Source organism: Ursus arctos, unplaced genomic scaffold, assembly GCF_023065955.2.
Source record: "Ursus arctos isolate Adak ecotype North America unplaced genomic scaffold, UrsArc2.0 scaffold_14, whole genome shotgun sequence".
Lineage (NCBI taxonomy): Eukaryota > Metazoa > Chordata > Mammalia > Carnivora > Ursidae > Ursus > Ursus arctos.
The window spans coordinates 36183639-36209189 of record NW_026622808.1 but is presented as its reverse complement, the minus strand read 5'-3'; the positions used below and the strand labels follow the sequence as shown (position 1 = coordinate 36209189).

At 46.4% G+C, this 25551-nt stretch overlaps 1 protein-coding gene across 2 annotated transcripts in view; it reads right to left on the bottom strand.

Annotated features, from left to right (window-relative positions):
• CACNA1D (calcium voltage-gated channel subunit alpha1 D) overlaps positions 1–25551 on the bottom strand; it is a 291334-nt gene that overhangs the window by 145691 nt on the left and 120092 nt on the right. For both annotated transcript variants that reach the window (XM_057311797.1, XM_057311796.1), the window contains exon 4: positions 8739–8878. In XM_057311797.1, coding sequence (XP_057167780.1) covers positions 8739–8878 — 140 coding nt within the window. The remainder of the gene's footprint in view (positions 1–8738; positions 8879–25551) is intronic.

Genomic DNA, 25551 nt, shown 5'->3' with positions numbered 1-25551 from the left:
CGGTCCCATGGAAGAGGGGACTCACCAGGGATCCAAGGACGACAGGTGGACTGACCAGAACGGAAGTCGTGAGGACAACCAACATGGCAGCTACCTTCCATGCACATTCACTATGTGCCAAACACTTTACATACATTATCTCAGTCCTCACAAAGTGTTACGCAGTAGGGATTCTTATCATCTTACGCGTGAGGAAACACACTTGATGAGAGCAAGTAACTTGCCCAAGGTCACACTATTAGCGTAGAACTAACATATGAATCCAGGTATGTTGGCCCCCCTCCCAGGATCCAGGTCCCATGAGGGCAGGGACTTTAAGTCTGTGTTGTTCATTTGTTCCTTTAGTCTGTTCAAGCCTAGTGCCTGGAACAGTTCTCAACACAGAAGGTGCTCAAGGAATATCTGAGGAGTAAATCAATGGGCGAATGAATATTGATCTCAAAGTCCCAAATCTTAATCAACATGTTACACCATTTCTGGTACAGCCCCTGACACAAACACATACACATACACCCCTCCACCCGCATAGGGATGTTCAAGGAATGATGTAAATCACAGATGCTGAGGAGTTGTGCAAAGGCCAAAAGCAGTAACCCAAGGTAAGGGATTCATATCGTCATTTTCTCTTTTGAAATGTGCATAATATTGTATCTGGCAGCCATGACACATTTTTTCCTACTCTCCAAAGGTTTTTCGGATAAAGCTATTTTCAGACAATCTGCTCACTTGACAGTTACTTTTGCTCTTTCAAATAAACATTTATTCTTTGGAATTATTGCTTGTTTTTCAGCATAAATATAAATTTGCCCATTTCAAATAGAATCAACTCCGGCCAATCAGATTGTGGGGATGACTGGCCCAGCAACAAAGGAAAGGTTTCCAAAGTTTAATTAGGAGCTGAAGCAGAAACTCTGCCCCCACTGGCATGCCTCTGGACTGCCAAGACACGAAGTCCATAAAACACAGGGTGGTCTGATTACAGTCCTGATCAGGCATAGTCCTGTCGTTCCGGGGCACTTCAAGACCAACCATTTGTTTTAACAACACTACAGCAATTAGCAGTCAACCTGGGCGGGGGGCAGAGGGGGGTGGCGCCAGGGGGGAGTAAACCAAGCCTCTACCTTTTCAAACCTTCAGATGGTGGGCTCTCTCTAGTTATGGCTGGGGAAATAGATCATAGTTATGATCGGTTTCTCTCATTAGAATAGTTTTTTTTTTTTTTAATTACTCTAAACCCCTGCAGCAAGGCTCAAGTTAAAAGTCTCCCCTCCAAAACAAGTTCATAGCTTCACAAGAACAAAGAACAAGGAAGAAAGAAAACCTCAAACTCTTCTGAAACTGTGGCAGCCACAGGAATTTGCATCCCAAGGGGTTAGGAAAATAATTTATGCAGGTGGTGACTGAAGATCACTTTCAAGTGTCTATGTTTTACAGTGCGTACTCCATGGTCCTTTCACCCCTTGTTCTTCAGCAGTGCCCTTGAAAACAGGTGAATGTTGTCTCTCTCCCATTACAGAGGAACCTGAGCCAGAGAGGGAAGCTGGCTGCCTTCTCCAGATAGCCAGGGGTGGAAGGAGCTGGGGCTGGCTTCCATTCCTAAGAGTTAGGAAGCTTTAGGAAAGTTCCTCTCCTCCTCTGGGCCTCAGATTCCCCCTCTGTAAAAGGAGAAAACTGGATTAAATGATCCAGAGCCCTGCCCTTCCCAGTCTAATATTCTGTGATTCTACTCCCTTCACCACTCACAACACCCTCCCTGCCCCTGACAAAAAAAAAAAAAAGTACCACACGCCTGGAGAGTTCAGGACAGAAAGTATTTGATCCAGAATATTATAAAATTTACCCCAATGCAGGAGAAAAAGGCAAGGAGCTACCTAAACTGACTCAAGTTAGAAGCACCAGCATGAGTGCCCCGTGCTCTTCTTCACAAAAGCTGAAGTGATGAGGCTGAAATATATGTTGACTGAAGCATTCGGGGGATGGAATAAACTTTTCTGTACAGGGAACACTATCAGCTCTGGTAGACACATTGAGTCCTCTTGTGGTCACACTATTACGGTTAATATTTTAGAAGTATCAATTACTTCCCTCATGTCTCTGTTATTGGGAATCTTGACAAAAGCAATAGGTCACAGTTGGCTTGGAATGGAAAATCCATTGGATTGAGATACAGCCTGCAGTTGGAAACTTTAGTGAGTAGAAATTTGATTCACATGAAGACCTAATAACTTTTCTTTTCTTAACTTTTCTTCTGCTCTTTGACTGTAATTCAATGCATATTTTGGATAAAAAAAAATCTGATATTCTCAAGTTCTTCACATTTCATGAGAAAGACCAATGAGTCCATTCCTATTTAAGTTTCCCAGATGATTTTTTTTACTTAAGTCAACTTTGTTGCAGCTCAACTTATAAATGATAAAATACATCTACTTAAAGTATACAACGAGAGGAGTCTTAACAAATGTAGAAGTCCAAGTGCAAACACCACAGCCAAGATCTAGAACATTTCCCCCATCCCCAACAGTTCTTTAACGGCTCTGTGCAATTATCTCCCTCTCAGCTCAGCCTTTGCTATCCACTGATTGGCTGTCTATCACTTTGGGTTGTTTTTTCCCTTTTCTAGAATCTTTTACAAATGAAATCATGCAATATATGTTCTCTTGACTTCTTTTGCTCACCATGTTTTTGAGACTTATCCAAGTTACTACATTTATCCACAGTTCATTTCTTTTTATTGTTGGGATATTCCATTGTATGACTATACCACAATGAATCCATCCATTCACCTATTAGGAGATATCTGGGTTGTTTCCAGTTTTTCATCCATTATGAATAAAGTCTCTGTGAGCATGTGTTTTCATTTATCTTGGGTAAGTACCTAAGAGTAGAGCTGGTTAATATGGTCATGTGGTTAGTGTATGATTAACATTGTTAAAGGCTGGCAAACTTTTCCAAAGTGACTGCACCATTTTCCATTTCTACAAGCAGTGTATGAGAGTTCCAGTTGCTCTGTATCTTGGCTAAGATTTGTCATTGTCAGTCTTTTTCTATTTAGTAAAGCTAGTGGGTATGTATTGTGTCATTGTGGTTTTAATTTGCAGTTCTCTAATTACTAATGATGTTGAACATCTTTTCAGGTGCCTGTTAACCATTTACATACTTTCTTTTGTGAAGATCTGTTCGAATCTTCTGCCCATTTATATATTGGGTTGTCTTCTTACTAATACATTATAAGAATTCTTTATATATTCTGAATGCAAGTCCTTTGTCATGTAACTGTACTGTGAATATTTTTTCCTAACCTATGCTTTAATTTTTAATTTTCTTCACACTATCTTTTGAAGAAAAATCTTAAATTTTGGTAAGCTCCAAAATTTTAATTATTTCTCTTATAGCTGGTACTTTTGGGTCCTAAAAAATCTCTGTTTGCCTCAAGGTCATAAAAATCTTCCTCTGGACATTATATAGTTTTAGCTTTCACACATAGCTCTATGATCCATTTTAAGGTAATATTTATGTATGTTACGAAGTAAGAATAAAGATTCTTCTTTTCATATGGGTAAATCGTTGTTACAGTACCACTGACTACAATTTAATACAATTTATAATTCAAGCCACTGAATTATCAAGGCACCTTTGTCTAAAATCAATTGATCACATACAGATAGGTCTATTTCTAGAATCCTTAATTCTGTTCCGTTGACCTTCATGTCTACTTCTTCTGCCAACATCATACAGTAGTCCTGACTACCATAGCTTTATCGTAAGCCTTAAGATCAGGTTCCAGCTTTGTTCTTAAATATTTCTTTGGCTAGCTGAGAGCCTCTCTAATTTTCATATAAGTTTTAGAATAAATTGTCAATCTCTACAAGAATCTTGCTGGGATTTAGATTAGGATTCAATCTACAGCTCAGTTTGAGAAGAACTGATATCCTAACAATAACTGAGCTGTCCAATCCATGAACATGGTACATCATTCCATTTATTTAGGTATTCTTTAATTGCTCTCAGCAAAGTTCAGTCATTTGTAGTATGCCATTTATCCCTAAATATTTCATGCTTTTTGATGCTGTAGTAAATAATGTCTTTAAATTTTCATTTTCCAATTGTTCATGACTAGCATACAGAAATTCACATTTTAATACTGACCTTCTTTCCAGAAACATTGCTAAATTCATTCAGAATACATAATTTTGTATGATTTTAATACTGTTAAATTCACCGAAACTTATTTTATGGCCCACGATATTTCTTGGTCAATGTTCCATGTGCATGTGCAAAGAATGTGCTTTCTGGTCTTGAGTGTTATAAAAATGCCAATTAAGTCAAGTTAGGTGGTATTGTTCAAATCTCCCTATATATTTAGTGATTTTCTAACTAGATGTTCTATCACCACTCAGGAGAGAAGTATTAAAATGTACAAGCACAATAATAGATTTGTCCATTCCTCCTTTCAATTCTTTCTGGTTTTATTTGGTGTATTTTGAAGCTCTGTTATTAGGCACATATATGATTATTACATCTTTTTGATGAAAGAATTCTTTCATCCCTATAAAATGTCTCTATCCTTGATAATATTCCTTGTTCTGAAGTCTACTTTTTTGGACTAATATTGCCACTCTACCTTTCTTTTGATTAGTTTTCACGTGGTATGTATTTTTCTGGCTTTTTACTTTCAAATTCTTTGTGTCTTTATAAGTTACGTTTCTTGTAGATACTATAGAGGTGGGTCTGGGTTTTTTTATGTATAAAATCTGATAAACTTCGGATTCTAATAAAGATTTAGCTGGGCTTAAATCTGCTGTCTTGCTATTTGTTTTCTGTTTGCCCTGTCCATTGTTCCTTTTTTCTTCATCCCTTTTTTGAATTAATTGAGCTTTTAAAAATTCTATTTAATCTCCAACACAGGCTTATTAACTATACCTCTTTATTTTTCTAGTGGCTCCTCTAGGGCAAATGTCAGCAAAAATCTTCTGTGGAGTGTCAGATAGTAACTATTTTAGGACTTGCAGGCCACAGGGTCGCTGTCACAACTATTCAACTTTGCCATCCTAACACCAAATAGCCACAAACATGAGTGAGTGTGACTGTCTTCTGATAAAACAATCTTCCAAAGCAGACAGGAAAATACTCGTCAATGTGAAAAATTTAAAAAGGCAATAAACCATACCTGGCCTATGGGCTGAACTTTGCAGGCCTGTGCTCCAGGGCTTACAACATACATCTCTAACTTATTATAGTCTACTTTCAAATAATATTTTATCACATTTACCACCAACTGTACATGCTCTTTTCAGTAGTATATAGCTATTTCCTTCTTCCTGTCCTTTGTGCGATTATTGTCACATATTTTACTTTCATAGAAGCTACAAACTCCACAATACATTGTTACTACTTGTGGTTTAAATAATCAGTTAAAGAGATTTTAAAGTGAGGAAAAAATGTTTTTTTTACCCTTGCATTTACCCTTTCTGGAATTCTTCGTTTCTTTTTTATTTCATTTTCCTTCAGTGTGAAGAAAGTCCTTTAACATTTGTTGAGGTACAGGTTTACAGGTGGTGAATTCTCAGCTTTGATTTGTCTGAAAAAGTCTGTTTTTACCTCAATTGTGAAAGCCATCTTCCCTGAATAAGAATTCTGGGTTGACATTTTCCCCTCCACTTTAAAGATACCTCTCTACTGTCTTCTGGCTTCTATAGTGCTGACGAGAAGTCTAGGGATGTCTTTTTCTTTGATTACTTTTTTCAGATTTTCTCTTTATCCTTGGTTTTGAGCAATTTCATTATGATTATGGTGTACTTAGATGGAGTTTTCTTCATGTTTACTTGGCTTGAGCTTTGTTGAGCTTCTTAAATTTGTGCGCTTACATTTCTCATCACATTTAGAAAATCTGGAGTCATTTCTTCAAACATTGTTTCTGGCTCCCCTCTATCTCCTCTCTTCTGGGACCCCAAATATATGTATGTTAGACCACTTGATATTACCCTGCAGGTCACCGAGGTGGTGTTCAATTTTCCCCATCATTATTCTTTGTGTTATTGCTAGGTCTTCAAGTTCCTTGATTTTTTTTTTTCCTGTTGTGTCTAATTTGCTATTAAGCCAATCCAGGAAAATTTTTCAACTCTCAAAGTCCCATGTGGCTCTTTCTTATATTGTCCCATCTTTTCTTTTGCGGGCATGTGTTCCTTTATGTCCATAAACATATTCATAACAGCTATTTTTAAAGTCTTGTAAAGCAATTATCTACTAATTCCATTATCTCTGTCATTTCTAGGTCTGTCTCTATGGATGGAATTTCCTCCATGTTATGGGTCATATGTCTTAATTAAAGGCTGTAGGATTTAACTGGATGCTGCACACTTGTTAAGTGTCTGGATTTTGTTGTCTTCCTTTAAAGAGTGTTGAGTTTTGTTTTGGCAGGCAGTTTGTTTTGCACATCAGTTTGCTCCTTTTCAGGCTTCTTTTCAAACATTATTAGCAAGGAAATTCAGGTGATCCCTACTCTCTAGCAGGGGTTGGCAAAACTGTTCCATAAGGGGCCAGATAGTAAATAGTTTAGGCTTTGTGGACCTAAACTACTCAACTCAACTATATAAACAAATGCATGTGACAATGTTACAATAAAACTTTATTTATAAAAATTTGTGGCAGGCTGAATCTGGACCATTGGCCATAGTTTGCCAACCCCTACCCTAGAGTTAGTTTAGCCCTACTACTAATGCCCCTTCTGGGGTCTCTACTGACAGTCCAGGGTGTTTACTGAGGCCTTTTCATTCTGGTTGGTCATAACTTGAACATCTCTCGGACCTATGTGAATCGTAGTTATTATTCAGCTAACAGTCTCCGGCTTCTCTTTCTTTTTCCCTAGTAGTATTATTTGACTGGCCTCATGGATTCTCACCCCCTGTAAGTATAGATTATTCTTCAGGCAAAGCTCAAGAGGACCCCAAGGCATATTTATGGGGCTCTTGCTCTGGAAAGCCCCCTTCCCTCCCATCCCATGCTTGTCAAATTTCAGCCCCATTGGCCTTCCTGGACTCTTGTCTCTGTCTTCTCAATGCAATGAGACCACCACCCTCTCTTTGGTTCCCTGTCTTTGTGCTCTACTGTAGTCTGAAAAATGTCTCAAGGTAGAAAGCTGAGGTGATTGTAGGGTAAGGACAAAATAAATGGAGCTAAGCATCTCCATCCTATAGCTGAACATAAAGTCCAGGCTCAGGAGAGGCACAGCAAAAGTAATCCAGAACAGAGACCTGCAAGTCTCCTGGTTGCCACTCCTTACTAGATTTCAGCAAATACAGGAAAGCATGGTACATACCTGCTACCGGTTCACTTTAGCCACGCTTCCTTTGCAGTAATACCTTACCTGCCATGTCCTATGGTGGTTTTTGCAAAAGCTGACTTTTTCCCCTTACATCTAATTATCCCACTGGGCCACCATTTTGGATCCCATTTGAATTTCCTAGGCTTTAAGGAGCAGACTTAAAATTTATCCCACTCTCTTAACATCCAGCTATACTGGTCTCCCACGAAAAGCCAAAGGATTCACGATTTTTTAAAAAAGTAGCCTATAAGAAAAATTACATCGCTCAACTTCAGAAGGCAATTGACCAACGTTATGGAGATGAACACAGAGAGATCATTTAACAATCTCTCTCTGTAGGACCACATATAATTTTAGGAGCAACCCACCTTATAGCTGGGTAACGAAGACTCACCAAAGGGATAGATATTCTTTCCCTATATGGGTATTTGGTCCAAAGGCCCAGCACTCCTCTGATGCGGATTCATTTTCTTCTCTCACTGGCAAAATTTCCAGGTGTGGCAGGGCCAGAGCCACACAACACAGGCCACTGTTTTTTAATACTCTTCTTTAACTAAACTGTTGGTGTCTCCTTCCTGTGACAGGATTTCTGGAGAATGCCTCCTTCTCTGCATTTTCTGGCTTATTTCATTTCATGCCAGATACCTGACATTATTCAGACCCTTGTTTTGTTATTTATTTATTTATTTATTTATTTAATTAATTTATTTATTTATTTTTAAAGATTTTATTTATTTATTCGACAGAGATAGAGACAGCCAGCGAGAGAGGGAACACAAGCAGGGGGAGTGGGAGAGGAAGAAGCAGGCTCCCAGCAGAAGAGCCTGATGTGGGGCTCGATCCCAGAACGCCGGGATCACGCCCTGAGCCGAAGGCAGACGCTTAACCGCTGTGCCACCCAGGCGCCCCTTGTTTTGTTATTTAAAATGGGGTGGTAGCATGCCAAAGTTTTTCCCACAAGTCAGCAGAAAAAAATTAATAGCTTTGCTCAGGGATGTTAAATAGCAGAGTACCTTACTTCTCTGAAGGATTTATTACTGTAATACTGGTTTGGGGTTTTTTTGTTTTTAACTTAGCGGGGTGCTAAGTATAAGAGTTCTACTCATTTGACTCTAACCATCAGCAGGGCTGGCCTATCTGTGAAGACCCAAGGCCTCATAAAATGACCCCTCTTACATCAAGAGCTTCAACCTCCTTCTATACCCATTACTGGAAGGGAAGTAAGAACAACAAGGGGATTTGAACCAGTCTCTGCCCGATACTGATAGCAGTATCGCCCATCTTCAAAACCATCTGGCAGGTTCTAGCTGCAAGCCCTAGCAGAGAAGAGCAACCATATTCCCTCAAAAAACTGTGGCTTTCCATTACTCCTTGCCCCCCAACTTCCAAATATTTCCCCAAAATAAAAGGGACTTACCCTACTATTACTATAACAAAATCCAGTAAATTCCATCCATTCCTAACATAAGCATTAGGATGTAGCAATAATCCATACGCTATAATCTTCAAAAATGTCTCGACTGTAAAAATAATCAGGAAGGCATATTCTACTTTTTCCTGTGAAGAGAAACAGAAAGGGGGGGATGGGGGAGAAGAAGAAAAAGAAATAGGAATTAGAATCAATATCTCTGAGATACAAGCGTTTTTCTCCAAGCAAAGTTTTATTATGAGAAATGGCACCATTAGCACAGCACCTGTGCCAGGAAGGCGTTTTAATTCCAACACTGAATTTCTCATAAGCAACTAAGTGTAAAACACTTTTCATTCCAGGCTGCATGACTGCATTTTGCCACCTGCCCTGATGCGTGTGCAATGAGTCTGCCTGGGACATAAGGGGCATGTTTGTTATTTGCACACATTTGCAAAACGCAGCGTGTTTTCCTCCTGAGATTGCCAAACCAGGCCCAGAAAAGCACAAGGGGGCAAACAAGATTCCAAGGGCGGCTTTGAGTAGAATGTCCTTTGGAAGAAAGGAAGATGTGGCTTCTTTGACCCTCTCTCTCTTGCGTTTACGCCCGATTTTGAAGTCAGGGTCCTCTTTGTCACAGAGCAGCAAGGTGACCTCGGCAAGTCCCGCCTCTCCTGTGGACCTCAGTCTCCTCGCCGGCACAGAAGGGGAGCAAATTCAGGATGGCAAACCCCCTGTCTGCGTACTGGCATGAGGTCTCTCCCAGCTGACAGTGCTGAGGGGTCATCATACAGTCCCGGGGAGCCGGGGCTCAGCCTCTGCATCCTTCCCCCCTACAGGCCCTGGCAGCCGTGCCCACCTGGCTGCCCAGGCCTCGGAGACTCAGCCCTCAGGCTAGCTGACTTAGAACCCTTCCCTTCCAACTCAGGTGACTTCATGAGTCCAGAGAATACATTCCTCAACAGGTCTAAAAATGTTGACTCCTTTCCTCTTTTGTGAAGGTTTTCCTTATGCAGCTTCAGCTTTAATAGAAATACCGACCCGCTGGGATGTGTGCAATTAATTTTATAAGAGGCGCTCCCTGGCAAGAGGCTACTTAATAACTCCATGAAAAACTATCAGCAATTAAAACTCTTCCACATGGGCCATAAAGCCCTCCACAAATATTAATTCTACCCCGTGGGACCCGAGGAAAGTTACCAATACCTTAGGAAAATGGAAGTCACGGAATTCACTTACGAAGATGCCTGGTGCAAGAAGTCACATGAATTTGGCTCAGGAAACACTGAGTGAACACCTCTCCTATATGCCGGACCCCACGCCAGGAGCCAGGATGAGAAAAACAGCTCCACTGCCGTCCCTAATCTCGAAAAGTTTAGTCTGGTAGGGAAGGGAAGGTTTAGTCTGTTCCAAACATGAATGCTGCGAATGCCCCCAGAGAGGTAGTGGAAACAGTGATTCTGCACCCTGAGCTCTCCCAGAAGGCCGAAGGACTGGTCCACTCCTTCCCCACCAGGACTTTGCTTTGCTATGTGACCACTGCGAGATGGCCTCAGCCACCCTCCTACCAGAGTGCTACTCCTCTCTCACCCGGCCTGACCTTCCCCAGTTCTCTCTCCCAGATCCTCTTTTTTTTTTTTTTTTTTTAAGATTTTATTTATTTGAGAGCGCGTGCGAGAGGGAACACAAGCAGAGGGAGCAGCAGCCTCTCCACTGAGCAGGGAGCCTGATGCAGGACTTGATCCCAGGACCCCGGGATCATGACCTGAGCCAAAGGCAGATGCTTATCCTACTGAGCCACCCAGAAGTCCCTCACATCTCCCCCCTGGCTACCACCAGGGCAGCCATCCAACCACCGCTGGACCCCAGCCTTCACCCCCATTCCCGACTTCGCGCTGGTCTTGCTGAAAAACTAGTTCATCATTCTTTCCTCCCAGGTCCCTGACATCCCTAACCTGTCCTTGAGAGCTCCCTCTGATCCCTGAACACCATCCGAGGTCTAAAGAATTCTTCTGTGCTGTGAGTTAGGCCAGAGTCAGTGTGTTTTCAACCATATGGAGTCTCACTCATCTCCAACCTGCACCCCCACGCTTCCCCCTGACCTCCCAACTGGCCCTGCCCTCATTCTGGCTCCTCCCATGGACTGCACACCCTTCACCGGGCTGCCAAGACCCTCCCTGAACACGACCCCTTCTCCTTCCCCACAGCCGTGCCCTCGGGGTATGCACGAGCCTGCAGACCTCCGGGGACTCCCTGGTTTACTCTCCACCATTCCCTGAGAGCTAGGACTGGACGGACTTTGCCACTGGCTAGGGAGGAAGGATCCCGGAAGGCTTCAGTGAGGTGGTAACGCTAACTTTGAGGGCTAAAAGGAGAGAGCAACTCTGTTACTTGAACCAGAAGCAAACCCCCTGAAAATACCAACCCACTATACTCAAATTAGACCCTGACCACCAAATGTAGGTTGTCAATACGTTTCTAAGACTTGGAGTTCTAGGGGAACAAGATACGCTAAAAACAGCATGCTGATTTTACAATTCCTTTTCCCTTTTTATCCCTTCTGCTTTATTTACTAGGCCAGACAGAGAAAAAAAGCTTTTGCTGCCATCAATATTCATAGCAGTTACATCCCTACGTCAACACAGTGCTATACTTTGGAGCAGAAAAACAAGGCAGGGAACAGAGAGTACATCTAGCAAACACGGCTTGTTTTTCCTCTTCGGCTTTTATTTGTAAGTAATATTGCCACAATAATACAAGGGCCATTAGTGTAACTGAGTTGTTTAGGGTTTTTTTATATCCCCTTCTCTTGTCTTCCTCTCTCTCCTTTTAAAGAACTGGGTTTCTCTTTCCAAAAATCCTTCGTGCATTACTTGATGGAATTGATTGTAGGAAATAGAACCTTGTTTTAATGTGTTTTTATTTTATTTATTTATTTATTTATTTATTTTATTTATTACGGAGACTCTACCATGATGCCAACTGAACCATCACAGCCTGGAGAGCATTCTAGATCAGTTGGCCTAGAAGCCAGTGTGGTGCTTATCCCCGATCCTGCCATTCAAAAGGACTCCTATAATTCAAATATACCCCCACAGCAAGCAAATGTAATATTTTTAAAAAGTTTGCAAAACAACCATCATGGGCAGGGGAGGTAATTATCTCCTTCACAAAAGAATGGTTCATTTGAGAAAAGAATGTTGAGTTAGTAATTTGCAAGGCAAGTCACCAGGAAGGTCAGGTTCCTAACTGGGCAAGGTGGGACCGCACACCGAGCGGAGGAGGCCCAGCGAGATGTCGCATAGAGAAGACACCGAGTCTGTGGCCCAGATGGAGGAGAGCACAGAGGAAGGGCATGGCTGAGGAAGAGGCAGGCAGGAAGCCTCCAGAACTGGACACACTGGAAGGTGTTCTCGGGGGCAGGACTGCTTCGTAAAAGCGCACAGCCCCAGGCGGAACAGAGATGAAATCACCCCTGCATCCCGGTCTCCCTGCATTTGCCGGTCAGGGCCACAGCTCTGTGCACTCACCGAGCCAGCAGCAGGCATTCTTCTTGCTGGAAGTGGATCCTGGGTGAGCAGGACCAGGTTTTTAAAACAAACAAACAAACACCAATTCCTCTTAGCCAGACACCACCCTATGTAGGGATGAGAGCCACCCATGAGACCTCCAGCCACCTCAAGGCACCAGAAATAAAAGCTCAAAATCTAATTCAGAAACCTGATACATCTTTAAACAGTGAAGAGTCACCATGGAGAAGAGTCTCTGTACCAGTCAACCTTACAGAGAACCTTGAGAAACTGAAACTGTCATCTGGTGATGGGTGGGAGGTGCCAGGATCCCCTCGATGACACCTGCTTCTCTTCTTTCCGGTCCTCGGGGGATCTTTCACTACTGTACTATGAATATCCAGCCAGCCAGGCAGCCAGCCATCCATACCTGGGTCCTCCTCAGAAAGCCTGCTCTGTATCTTCACAGAGCTCCCCACCTGCCGTCAGAAGATAACAAGGACTTGATGAGACGGGCAGGTAAGGTTCAACTCTTTGCTTTGGTCATCCACCCACATGGCTCCAGATCTTTGGGAAGCCTCTCCTGGCTGACACCCTGGTAGCACTGCTCGTCCTGCACACACCGCTCTTCCTTACCCTACGGTCCCGGGCTCCCTATTGGTGGGGATCATCCCTTACTGTCTTTGTAATGCCAGCACCCAGCCCCCACATGGGGCATACATAAGGTACTCAACAGGAAGTAGAGAAGAAAGAGGCAAGGAATATAACAAACAAAGCTAGACTTAAAGGGGACTAGAAAAACATGAGGTTTTGTGATCCTAACATACATATCAAAAAGCAAAACAACAAGGATATGCACCTAAGTTGCCATTAACCCTTTCCAGAACGAGCTTGGAAGAAATGGTCACGCTGCTGAATCGACGATTGATCTCAACATCTCACCTGGCCCTCGCTTTCTATTCCAACCCGAGCCCACAGGGAACGTCCTCCTCCCCCCTCCCTCGCTTTCTCTTCCAGCTTCCTCACTTCTCTTCCACGAGGGCCCCCCCCCCCCGCTTCCATAACTAGGGTGCCCACCTTCACGTGTGTAAACGCCCCTCTCCAGGTTGAGTACACGGGGGACACAGGGCTGGACGAAGCCCAGACTGGGGCAGTGGAAAGAACACAGGGCTTGTGACCACAGCATCTGTTTTCTGCCAGCCCGGGCTCAGCCACTATTTCAGGTCCATGTCCATTTCCTCTTTCTAGAACGGTTTCCGTCCCCCCCCCCCCCCCACGTTCTCACCAGGCTAAGCTCTACTTGTCCTTCAAGACTCAGCTTAAATAGCACCTTCTCAGAGAAACCTTTGCTAACCTCCCAGACAAAAGGAGGGCCCGCTGTCAGACGCTGTCAAAGCCCATGATGCTCCTTCATGGTCCTATTCACAACGGAAATTTTAAATTCCTTAAAGTTATCTCTTTGATGTTTGTCTCCTCCAGTAAGTGGATTTTTGTAAGATCAGAGACTATTTCCATTTCATGCATCGCTGTATTCCCAAGGCTTGCCACAGAAATACTCAATATTTATAAATGAATAAATGAGCAAATTGCAAGGTTTTGACCAAACATTATTCACTGTCCCTTCCTGCTAAGAAGTTCCATATGGGTTTAGCCCACTCAGGCTACCATAACAAAGCGCCATAGACCGGGGGCTTAAACAGCAGAGATCCCGCACTGTCCTGGAGGCTGGAAGTCCAAGACCAAGGTGCCAGCTAATTTGGTGTCTGACGAGAGCTCTCTCCCTACCTTGCAGACGGCTGACTTTCCATTGTGTCCTCGTCTGGCCTTTCCTTCGTGGGTGTGTGTGGAAAGAGATCTCTCTCTTCCTCTTCCAACAGGGCACTAATCGCATTCATGGGGACTCCATCTCATGACCTAATCACCCCCCCAAAGGCCCCACCTCCCAATATCATCACACTGGGGATTCGAATTCTAACATATGAATTCTGGGGGAGGGGAGAGAGCAGGGGACGCCAACATTCAGCCCATAGCGAGGGGCCCCTTGACTTTGCTCTGTTCCAAGAAAAACGTCTGAGATGAAATGCCAGGGAAGAGCTATTCTGCTCTGTAACCGTGCCCCTCCTCAAAATGGTGGGACAGGGTCTTCCAGTCAGAGCGAGGAACACATGCAAAGGCTGAACATTCAAGGGGGACGAGCACACGGGGGTGAGGGACAGGCGGGGGCGGGGGACACAGGGCCTCACGTGCCAGACTACAGGGCCGTCTCTCGCCTGGGGAACCAGTACATTGAACCAGATGATCTCCTCCAGCTGTAAAACCACAATTCTCTACCACCTGGGGAGCAAAGTCTGGACCCCAGTTTCACAGTGAGGTTCCACGAGGCCCAGAGACCCCCGGAAGCCAGTCAACCCGGAGCAGGGGCCGTGCCATCCAGGGACTGGGTCACCTGAGGTCACTGCAGCACATTCGGGGCCAGGCTTGCTGTGGCCCCTCCCACGAGCTGCTGTGCACAAGGCAGGAGCCTTGGGGAGCCGTGGGGCTAGGGTGACAGTTTCCGTGAGCGATTCCACGTCTCGTCAAACTGCAGTGGGTGAGCCGCGGGACAGCGGCTGGCAGGCAGGCCTTGGCTCAGGGCTGCTCAGATGTAAACAGAGCTAATGTTCTCCTCTGTGGGTAGTAATGAAGGATGCACTTCCCTGGCCCCCAGTGGGCAGTTGAATGCCCCGTTTCCATGAGGAAACTGGCTAGAATAGTCAGTTTGCCTTCATTTTTCTTCACCTTTGGTTTAAAAGTATAAATTCGAGATGAGGTTTGTGTCTCCTGAGTCCAATTCCAGTCTCTACGGCTGAGTCACCCTGGTTGAGTCATCTACCCCTGGGGCTTCTCTGCTGCCTCGTGGAGAACAGGAGCACTGTCCTTGCTCCACCCACCTGGGTTATGGTGACAATCAGAGCAAGTGAAAAGTGGGGAAAAGTTCTGTAAACTGCCCCACACACCACGATCCAAGGCCCCCCTGAATGAGGACAGACGTGAAGCAGCTCTTCCAGTCCCTGGGAGGTGCAGTCCTGACGGGGGGCTCTGGAACTCTCTGAAGATCCTAGGACAGTCCAGTGACCCCATGACCAGCCAGAGAGGGAGGACCCCTGCCCAGCGAGGACACATGGAAGAAGCCAGCAGGGTGGCCCGGCTGGCGCCTCCATGGAGATCAGCCTCCAGACCGCTCGTTTGTGGGAGGACAGCAGCGGCACGCCTGGCATGGCAGGGGCTGAGCAGGGCTGTCTCTCTGGATGCGGCTTCCTCGCTCACAGGTAGCTGCTGCTTTGCTGCCACGCTCGGCGAAGCGTGGTTCTTGCCACCCAGAAAACTCCCAGGTGACAACAGCACCCTGTCCTTCCTTTTCTACTGTCCGTCCAGGAGCTACAGGTGTTGGCATGTGGCCCACGTTACTGGTTCAAGGACAGGCAGTGACCCACACATGCCAACCAGGTCCAGTGAGAGCTGCACCGGTGATTTTCACCAGGCAAGAAATTCTGTCATTGGCTGGACTGAGCTCTGAGAGGCACTAAGCATGGAGTTACTGGGAAGACACAGAATGAAGAACCGACACGAAGAAGAACTATGTCACCGTGTGCAAGGAGAGTCAAACAGAAAGGCAGAGGAACTCAGAGGCAAGCATCTGATTCTGATGCCTTTGTAAGAGCCCCTGAATCAAGCCGAACCTGAAGCCACAATTCTCCCCCCTGCCTTGGGCTGTTCAGTCATAAAAAGCCAATTCATCGAGCAAGTTTGGGTTGGGTTTCTGGTCAATTATAAAAAAAAATGTTTGAGCTAACTACACAGTGATCCTACAGGGTCACTCTGCTTCCCTAAAGCATCTAAGAGAAACTTCAGCAGCTCATTTCTCAAGGTATTCAACTCCTTTGGGGATTCCCTCTGACCCACAGGCTTAGGGTGGTTCTCTACATTGAGGACCCACGAGCCCTGCAGGTCGTTGCCTCTGGGAATTCATCTAGGTTTAGCCTTCCAAACAGACTCCTTCAATCCCATCCATTCTCTGTTGCTGTCTTCAATTCCAACTGGTTTCCCACACTCCACACATTCCTTCTTGAAAACTCAATGCCTTGGACTTATCTTGCTTCCCATCCCGCCCATGCCAGGACCCGAACTGTGAGTCCCCCGGTAGCAGGTGCACTCCACAGTTGGCGGTCATGTGCCTCCTCACCCAGGTCCAATGCCAAACTTCTGCCCGCCTCCACCCCATCATGCCTGGCAGTTCAAGCGCACAATTTTGAGTCAATTCAACAATATTCATGGGGTACCTACTCCGTACCAGGCACACTCCTGAGCACTGCAGAGTGAAAGACGACTACGGCAGCATTGGTGCCCTACAGGAGGCATATATGAAAATTTTAAGACACAGCAGATGACAATCCAAGCCAAAGTAGAGAACCGACTGGGGATTTCCTGTGTAGAAACAGGGGGATGGAGCAACTCCTTGTGTCTGGAGCATTCGGGAAAGCTTCCTTAAAAGTACAGGACTATGTCACACATGTGACGGAGTCACAGTTCCTCCATATGGCATCCCCAAGGACCTCTACAATCTGTCTGCGGTCAACCTACCAACAACCAACTGATATCTGTTACCCCACAGGGTAGGGTCCCCACCCTACCTGATCCCCTTCTTCCTCCTCTGCTCTAGTCCATCCGTCCCCCATGACACCCTGCACATAGGTCATATTTACTAGAACCTCTGGTCTTCTCCATGACCCAGAGCACTTCTGCTGATCTCAGTCCTGCTCCACCATTGCAGGGAAGGCTAGGGCGCTTCATTTCCTCTTGAGCACCAACTATGTACGAGGCCATGAAAGAGACCAGAGAAGGGCAGGGCACGGCCGTTTTCAGCTCCTGGTCTGATGGGCAAGGAGAACCCACAGACGTGTGGTCTTGGCCTACGTGTAGATCGTCGGTACCTTGAGGGCAAGGACCTCTGCATCTATGTGGGCAGACTCTCCCACCATCCCGAGCAGAGAATGGAGCCCGAGTGACTGTGATGGCGCATCCACCACGAGGAAGGAAAAGCAGAGACGCGCTCCTAAGGCTGCATCGCTAAGCCCCCGGGGGCCGAGACTTTGTCTCGCCATCAGGGAGCACTGACGGCGGCTCTACCGCCCGGGCCAGAATCCCATTCGCCCTCTCCCACTTGGAGATACAGAGGTTCGCTTTCTTTCCAAACCACGTCCAGCCTTTACATCCGTTCTGACAGCTCAGGTCAAGGTGGATGGCAGGAAGAATACGCGTCCTACGTGGGGCTCACCAAAGCCACCCGCTGCCTCTCTGGGATGTGGGGGCCTGGGTCCTGTCACAGCTGCCAAACACCCATCGTTCTAGAAAAGCCACCTTTTTCACATTGGTTTGCACGATGTGAGCCAAATGCTCCAAAACACCCGCCTCCCTGACCGTAAAGAAATGAGCAAACGTTTCCAAATGGCAGGGATGGAGTAAGCTTAAAACTAAACATTTTCATGTGACAAGACGACGGTCATTTCTTTTCTTAACAGAGGTAAGGACAAGCCTTTCAAATCTGCATATGGTTGAATTCCCCGACATCAGAGCTCTAGATGAAATCTCCCGGCATTGCCCTGACGCCCGCTCGGATCCCTGTAAACATGCCGTCTGCACGCTGGACACCGCACTTGGAGTGTGAGGAAACACCTTCCCGTCCCTTCCCACAGCAGACTCTACGCGAGGGGGTAAGACAGGCAGAGAAGGGACTGCAACTCACATCCACACGCAAGGGTCCCAGACACGAGGTGCTTCTGGCGATCGTGCCCTCTGGTGTGAGGAGCCCTGGCCACACCCACCTGCATGCCATCCGTGCCCGCCAAATCTCACCCGGGCTTCTGGGCTGTTCCACCGAGGTCACAGCAGGACGCCCTCAGCCCAGGGTCACCCGGACAACTGAGCAACCTGAGATGCACCTTGGAGGTCCCGGCTGCCAACTGCTCGGTGTCGGGACCGGGGGCGGGTCTGCCCCCACTGAGGAAGGCGTGCAGCCCCTTGGAAGTACTTTCACCTCCTCCAGGGGAGGCAGAGAGCCGGGCGGCAGGGCCTGGCTCTGCCCCTTACGTGCTTGGTGGACTCAGGCAAGTGACTCTACCCCCCCCCCCCCCGACTGCTGCTTCATGGTAAGAGGAGAGGGAGGGCAGCCACTGCCCAAGTTTCTCGTGGAGCATAAACGAGGCCACACGTGTACAACACGACAACCGGGTGTACATGTCACACGCTCCATGGATGTTGGCTCCTGTTTTCGTCGTGTCGGTGGCCACCACCAGGAAAGGCATAGGGCCTGGCACATAGCCACTGCTAGCTGCTGACTAAGCGAGCCCTGGGAGGGGGCCTTACCCCCTGCCAACCCTGCGGGTCTCCGCACCCACGGCGTGGACAACTCGTCCAGGTGGGCCTGCTCCGGTGAGCACGGCTCCACCTGGGAGACCGCTGCTCCGTCTAAACCTGCCCCTGCACCTGTCTGGGCCGTCCCGCAGTCCGCCTGTGGCCGCTCCTAGAACGGTCAGGAGGGGAAACGGGCCCCCGAGCAACCCGCCCTCCCCTCACGGTCAAAACAGAGGACGGGCGTCTCAGCATTCAGCCGGTCAGTTGTGACCTTCTGCCAGAAAAGCCACATTGGGTGATGAACGACCCTAGGCCACGGTCACCTCTTTCCCAGGGAATGCGTGGAGCACATAGGTCGTTTCTTTCTGAATAAGTTTATGAATCAAAGTTTAAAAATACATAACATGTGGAGTCTATAATTGAGATAAAGCATGTAATACATTCACTCAGAAGATTAATAACCTCGTGCCTATAATTCACCATTATTTTAGAATTAGTAAGTAAAATTAAGTTAATTTAAAAGACATTGGGTAGCTTAAAAACCAGGCAGCACCGAACCGTGGCCTTGAAGTGGAAATCAATACACGGTCAATGACTGAGCAGAACAGATTCTCTGCAGAGCTGCTCCAAGCTGCAAGTATCATTTGCATTGATCTGGTCCTGCCAGTCAAAGGTCTCCCTCATCACTTCTCGCCTCCCAGAGGCTGGAGGAAGGGCTCTGTACCACCCCACGAAGCTCAGGATACACCTGGGCTTTCCACGAGCAGCCCTATTCCCAGAAAGACAGGTGGTTCCGGAAGCATTTACTAGAGGTGTCTCTTTGGTCAGATGGCTAGACTAGTTCACAATGCCATTATTCTTTTGTATTTATTTTTTTAAATTTTTTATTATGATATGTTAGTCACCATACAATGCCATTATTCTTTTCAAAGTGAATTTTTGTTTAATACCTGACTAGCTCCAAAAAAGAACTCTAGGCAGCAAAAATATGAAAATCTGAAGTAGGTAAGAAAGGGAATGCTACATGGCTGTGTTTTAAAAAGACAGGGAAGAATGTCCATGATATGTTACCACAGGAATCCTATGATTAGGATCCCCTTGATGTCTGAAAAAAATCTCTTAATAAGCCAGTCTGCAGTGTACACAGCCAAGTGTGAAGAGGCTTGGCTCTGAGGGCAAGATCATGGGGCACGTCTTCCCTACTTTTAGGTATCCCTGATTTGTCTGAGTCTTTCTCATTGAAGACCTTTTCCTTTAAAATTAGCTGAAATTCTAAGTATTTAAGACAAAGGAGTAAGCTGAGAAGAAAACTTAACAAAGAAAATGAAATGAAGCGGGAGTAAGAACATGACAAAGATGTGGGCAGTGAAGACACAGCTTTATTAGTATGTCTCGGAGATTTCTCACCGCTGCAGTGAAAGCAGGAAATCAGACCAGTGACACAAGTCACCTTCTCCTTTGAACGAAACGTTTTCTCAGCACCGAAGAATATTTCTCCAGAGCATTTGCATAGAGAGAAGAGTCAGCTGACAATAGGGACTGAGCACCAACTATGGGAAGTAGACTAACGTTTGCCTGTCTTCGTGGAATTTGTACTGTAATAGAGAGAGGACTTTTTGAATAAAATACGCAGGAAATCAGTTCTGTGGTTTACAACCAGCACTTCTTGAAAAATGAAAATAGGATGGAAAGAATCAGAATGCACAGAAAATAGCAAAATCTGGGAAGAGTAAGTATTTTCATCAAACTTCATGTCTCAGATGACATGCACATGCATGTTTGGGAGTTACAACGTAAAAGGTATCTATTACTGTCGGCCAAAGTAAAAATTAAAAAAAAAAAAAAGAGTTTGGAAAACACAACTGTAGAAGCCAATAATCTGAACCCACCAGTGGACCCCAGTAGGGATAAAGACCCACTCAAGGTCCCATGGGGAATGGCTCATGAAGAGTCCTAACTGGGACAGGAAGAGAATGACACCCCTCCCCCCACCTGGGTCCTAAGCCTGGGACAACAGATCAGAAAGAAGCAGGGAACAGAGCATGGAGGCGTCTGAAGACCTGGGCCACAGGCCCCCACCCAAGACTGGAGGCTGTAGGCCAAGGAAGGCCAACAGAAGCTGGGCGTCCCCTGTGTCCTCAGTCCGGCGTGGGGCTGCTTTGGAACAAAGCTGTCAAAGCAAGGGACACTGGGACTCAGGAGGAGACACAAGAGAGAAGGGACGCCTCTTGTCGATACAGCTGCTTTATGGAAAGGGGGGCCAGCTGAGATCCAGGCCTCTCTGCAGCTGGCCAGTTGTTGGTGTGTCTTCATTCCCTGGATGAGACGAATTCCTCCCCCACCTTCCTTCACACTGTGAACCGATTTCCCCCAAAGAATTTTGTAAGGAGGCACAAGGCTGTGGGTAATGAGGAACATGCTCGAATCCCAGTCCTGCCTGGACCGGTTGTGTGGCCTCGGGGAGAGCACCGAGATTCTCCAGCAGCAGGTCCCTCATCCTCTCAATGGGGACACTACCACCGTCAGGTAATTAAGGATGAACACTGCTGGTGGGAGATGCCCGGTGCCTGGCCGGCTTGCAGTGAAGTGGCTGCTGTCACCCTGGTGGCTGTGAATGTCCCACAGAAAGGTCTCCACAGGCTGTGGGGTGAGGCGGGCAGAGGACCTCTTTCCAATCAAGGAATCAAGGGCAGGGTTCTGGAAAGCTGAGCAATCCTTTCACATTATGTTGCCACAAGGCTAAGGCTGAAGGGGGCACACCAACCCCACCACCGCCACCACCATTGTGCCCCATGACAAAAAGTCGTATTGGAGGCTCAGAAAACACAGGAAAGATCATAAATAAACACGCACCTGGAAATCACAGCCACTAGAGTCCTGCTTGGCTATCTGAAAGCTCAAAACTATATCCATCCTGTTAATTCGGGCACAGGCAGATACCTTTTTAACGGCTTCGTAATCACTAAGATCCATCATCATCTTAATAATGATGAGTGTTAGAAAAGGCAATAGGCTTCATCACAAGCGCCTAGATTCAAAATTCATTAACACGCCGTGACCAACGGAAATCCTGCACTGAGCCCTAGACTTCATAAACGCACCTCCTAAGAGAACTGCCACGCTGCTTAATGTCTGTCCTCTATTTTAAAGCTGCCTCGACAGGTCAGTAAAGTTCACTTCCCAGAGTCACTGCCGGGTGAAGTTCGGATTCGGGTGAACTCAAATCATGAGGATCAGTTCGAGACATCTGAACATAAAGAACCAGGAAAGCTGCAACAACTAAATGGATGCTATTTGCTAAATATCTAGGTTCATTATTTATAAAACATCCTAGTGAGTTAGGATAAAACGGAGCAAATACAGGTTTTCCTTTAATTACAGTAATGCTGGTGAATCAGACCTCAAATGTCTGGAAATTACTACTTTCTACAACTTGTGATCCTGCTTAAATGCCAAACTTAAAAAAAAAAAAAACCCAAATCCAGAACAAAGAGTTCAACTGTAAGAACCCGTCTTCTCTCTCTCTCTCTTTTTTTTTTTTAACAGCCCAGACCTAGGAGAGTCCAGAGAGAGAGAGAGACACAAAGCTCGGAGGTAAGACAAGCCCCCATTACAGCCAAGGGAAGGGAAAGGGGTGGGGTCTGAAAGACAAGGGGCTATATTAGCTCTGGAGGGCCCGCACTCCAGTAGGTTGTTACTTTTCAACAGCCAGACCCGTCCATAAGCCAGGACAAGGAACACAAAATCCATCTGGATGACATCTGGCTCCCGGTTCTCAGCTGGGCAAGCACAGTGAATTTGTGGAGTCAGACGGTTGGGGTGGAGGGTTCCCGTTTGGTCCAGCTACCGCACCTGGGGCAAGCACCTCACCCTCCTGAGCCCTGGCTTCTGGGTCAGTGAATGCGTTGTCAAAGGAACAAATGAGGTCATGCACAATGCCCAAGCACACGATAAATGGCTGCCATTAGGATATTGGGAATGGAGGTTAGCAGTGCGGGTCTTGACCTCTTTTCTTTCTTCCTACACTAGAAGCTCTCCAGACTGATTTCCTTTTAACCAATGAACCCGATGAACTGACGTTGTTTGTTCCTTCTGGGTAAGATAATGACGAAGGTCCATGCCATACTGAACTCACTTGGCTCCTCAGTCAATTTCTAGACAGCTCCTATGTTTTTGTTCCCAACAGCGGAGTTGCGTGCTCACCAAGAATTGGTTATGTGCTCCCAAGTTTATAGCAGATGGACTACCCAACTTAAGTGAACGCTGCTTGGAGTGACAAGACGGGAGTCTAAAACAGTTGTTGTTTCCATTAAAAACAACAACAACAACAACAACAACAACAGGCTACATCCTTCGGAAGTACCGGATAAGAACATTGCTGAAGGTTCTGTCATTGAATCCGACAAGAGCAGCATGACAGACAAGATAAGGGAAAACCCGTAAGCTTTTAGAATTGCTCTCAGCTTCCTTCTCAGAGATCTAAGTTCTTATTCCATTTTTAAATAAAATGTGACTACAAATTGTAGGCACATTATAGGCATAGTTTATGCAAGAAGGAAGATGGACACTCTAACCGGTATGTGCGTAATACTCAAAAAAAAAAAAAAAAAAGCCTTTGCCCTGCTCCAAAAGATTAACAAGTAAATATCTGGTTATATATTCCAGGTGAAAATAATCTTTAAGATGTGCTTATATCTTTTTAAATGAGCCTATCACTGACTTCTTAGAATAACCAACTTAGAGGTCAGGTATGAGAGCAGGTGTAGCAAGAGCCAGCACTCACTGTCCTCAGCTCCCAGCTGAGGTCTGGCACGTGACTATGCTTGCCGTGAGTCTGTCCCTACAAACAGCAGCACAGAGTGCACATGTGTTGTCAGTCACCAGGGAATGTGTGTTGAAATAAATATACGGCTCTCATGACAATCTGATGCACAGGTGGAGGACCGAGGACCACCACCGCCTTCCCAAGGTCGGGTCCTAGGTCACCACCCCCGCCCTCCTGGTGTGCCCAGCGAGGGGGCAGTGCTCGTGTGTATGTGTCCGTGCGGTGGTAGTGGCAGCATTACGGGCCGCGGCAAGACGAAGAAAAGGACTGTGATGCAAGCGAGCAGGAAAGAGGAAGAGTGTGCATGCGTGTGAACAAGCAAGACCCACGTGGGAGGTCACACATGGGAGAGGAGGAGGGCAGCCCCTGGTGGAGATGCACCCCTGATTAGAGTTCCCCAGAAAATCACCCAGGTGCCACCTGCTAACTCCTGACCGTGACTGTGACTTCAGTTCAACTGTCAAGGATTCTCGCATTCTGTATTTCGTCCGAAGTTGGAGAACCAGTTGCTGAGCATTTGCCGCGTGGGGGGTGAAGGAAGGAAATAGGGCTTTCTCTCGGGGGTCTGTATCCATTTCCGCAGACGGGCTCACCTGCGTCGGAAGAGCCCGAAGACCAGCCTGGCCGTCCAGCGTGGCCAGCGATCACCAAAGGACACTCGTGTCGCATAAAGGCAACCGGCGAGCCGTGCCACCCTCTTGGGCGACATTAGACTATCAGTGACAACTCAAAACCCATACTTCTCCCTAGACGAGGGGTTGGCAAATCCTAGCCCACAGACCAAATCCCGTCCGCTGCCAGACTCTCATCACCGTACTCTCTCTGTTCATGTACCGTCTGTGGCTGCCGGGGCGTGGCCCACGTAGCCTCAACTATTTACTGTCTGCCTCGGGACAGAGAAAGTTTGGTTTACCCTTGCTCTGGACCCTTACTGCCCGTGAGAGGGAGTGCTCTTGGCTTTTACTTCTCTGCCAGGAAAAGGAAAGGAGAACACGAGTGACTGTCTAGCTTGGATCCTTCTTCTGAGATGAACGGTGTGACGGTTCTGCTCAATAGCCAAGACAGGTGTGGGATGCGAGCACAAATCTTTACACACACATCTTTAAACACGGGTTCTGCTCATTCCTCGCTGCTTCCTGTGCAAACATACAGGCACGACAATAACAGTGACCACTGAGGTTTTCTGAGGCACACGCATGCAGAGTCGCATACGGGGCTCAGCTCTGTTCAGAGGTACACACCACAATTCCGAATTGCATGCACAAAAGAAACCGCTACTTAGGGATTACTTTTTAAAAGACCTTGAAGGACTTGATTCCCCATTATTCCCAAAGAAGCTTTCGGTTTTTTTACTCTGCATTTAACCAAAGTTCCTACGAGACTATAAAAAAACCATAGCCACTGTGAAAATTAGTTAAAATAATAGTTTCTGCAAAATACTTTCAGTGCCGTGGCATTCATCCCTTAGAGTCGGGTTAGGGAGTACTATAATTTGGTCTGTCAGCAAGGGTGATAAGCGTACAGCAGACCCAGAGCAAGGCACGTTGACTTTCTACGGTTTGGGGGCTGTGGAGATTATAAGAGCCTTAAATAACACTCAACATCCATCCTTCCACAAGAAACGATCCTCAGACTTGACAAGTAACACCATCACAGAGAGAACACCGAAGCCACCGAAAGACAGTCCTGAAGAAAGGGTTCAGGTTCCGCTCTGATACCGTGTGTGGGTGCCGGTGAGGTAGAACAGGAAGTGGAGGTAAGGATAAAATTCTCCACTTTCTATTTTTTTTAAAGCTGGGTGAGAGGTTTCTTATTACCCAGGTGCTAAAGGACAGGGCTCCCTGATGGAAGAAGCACAAAGTAGTTCATTTTCTATGTACCCAACAAATAGGACTAGAGGCGCCCTGCCCACGGCTTACTAAGCCAGCCCGCTATCATCACCCACTGGCCACCCCCATGGCTAGTCTCAGGAGCCTGGAGGAGGGGGACTCAGAGTCATCAGGCTGCCAGCCTTGCGGAGACTTCAGTGTTGGGGAGGCCCCCCTTTCCTAAATCCAGGTAATAAGGACTCAGGAGAATCATAAAGATGGTCTTGCCT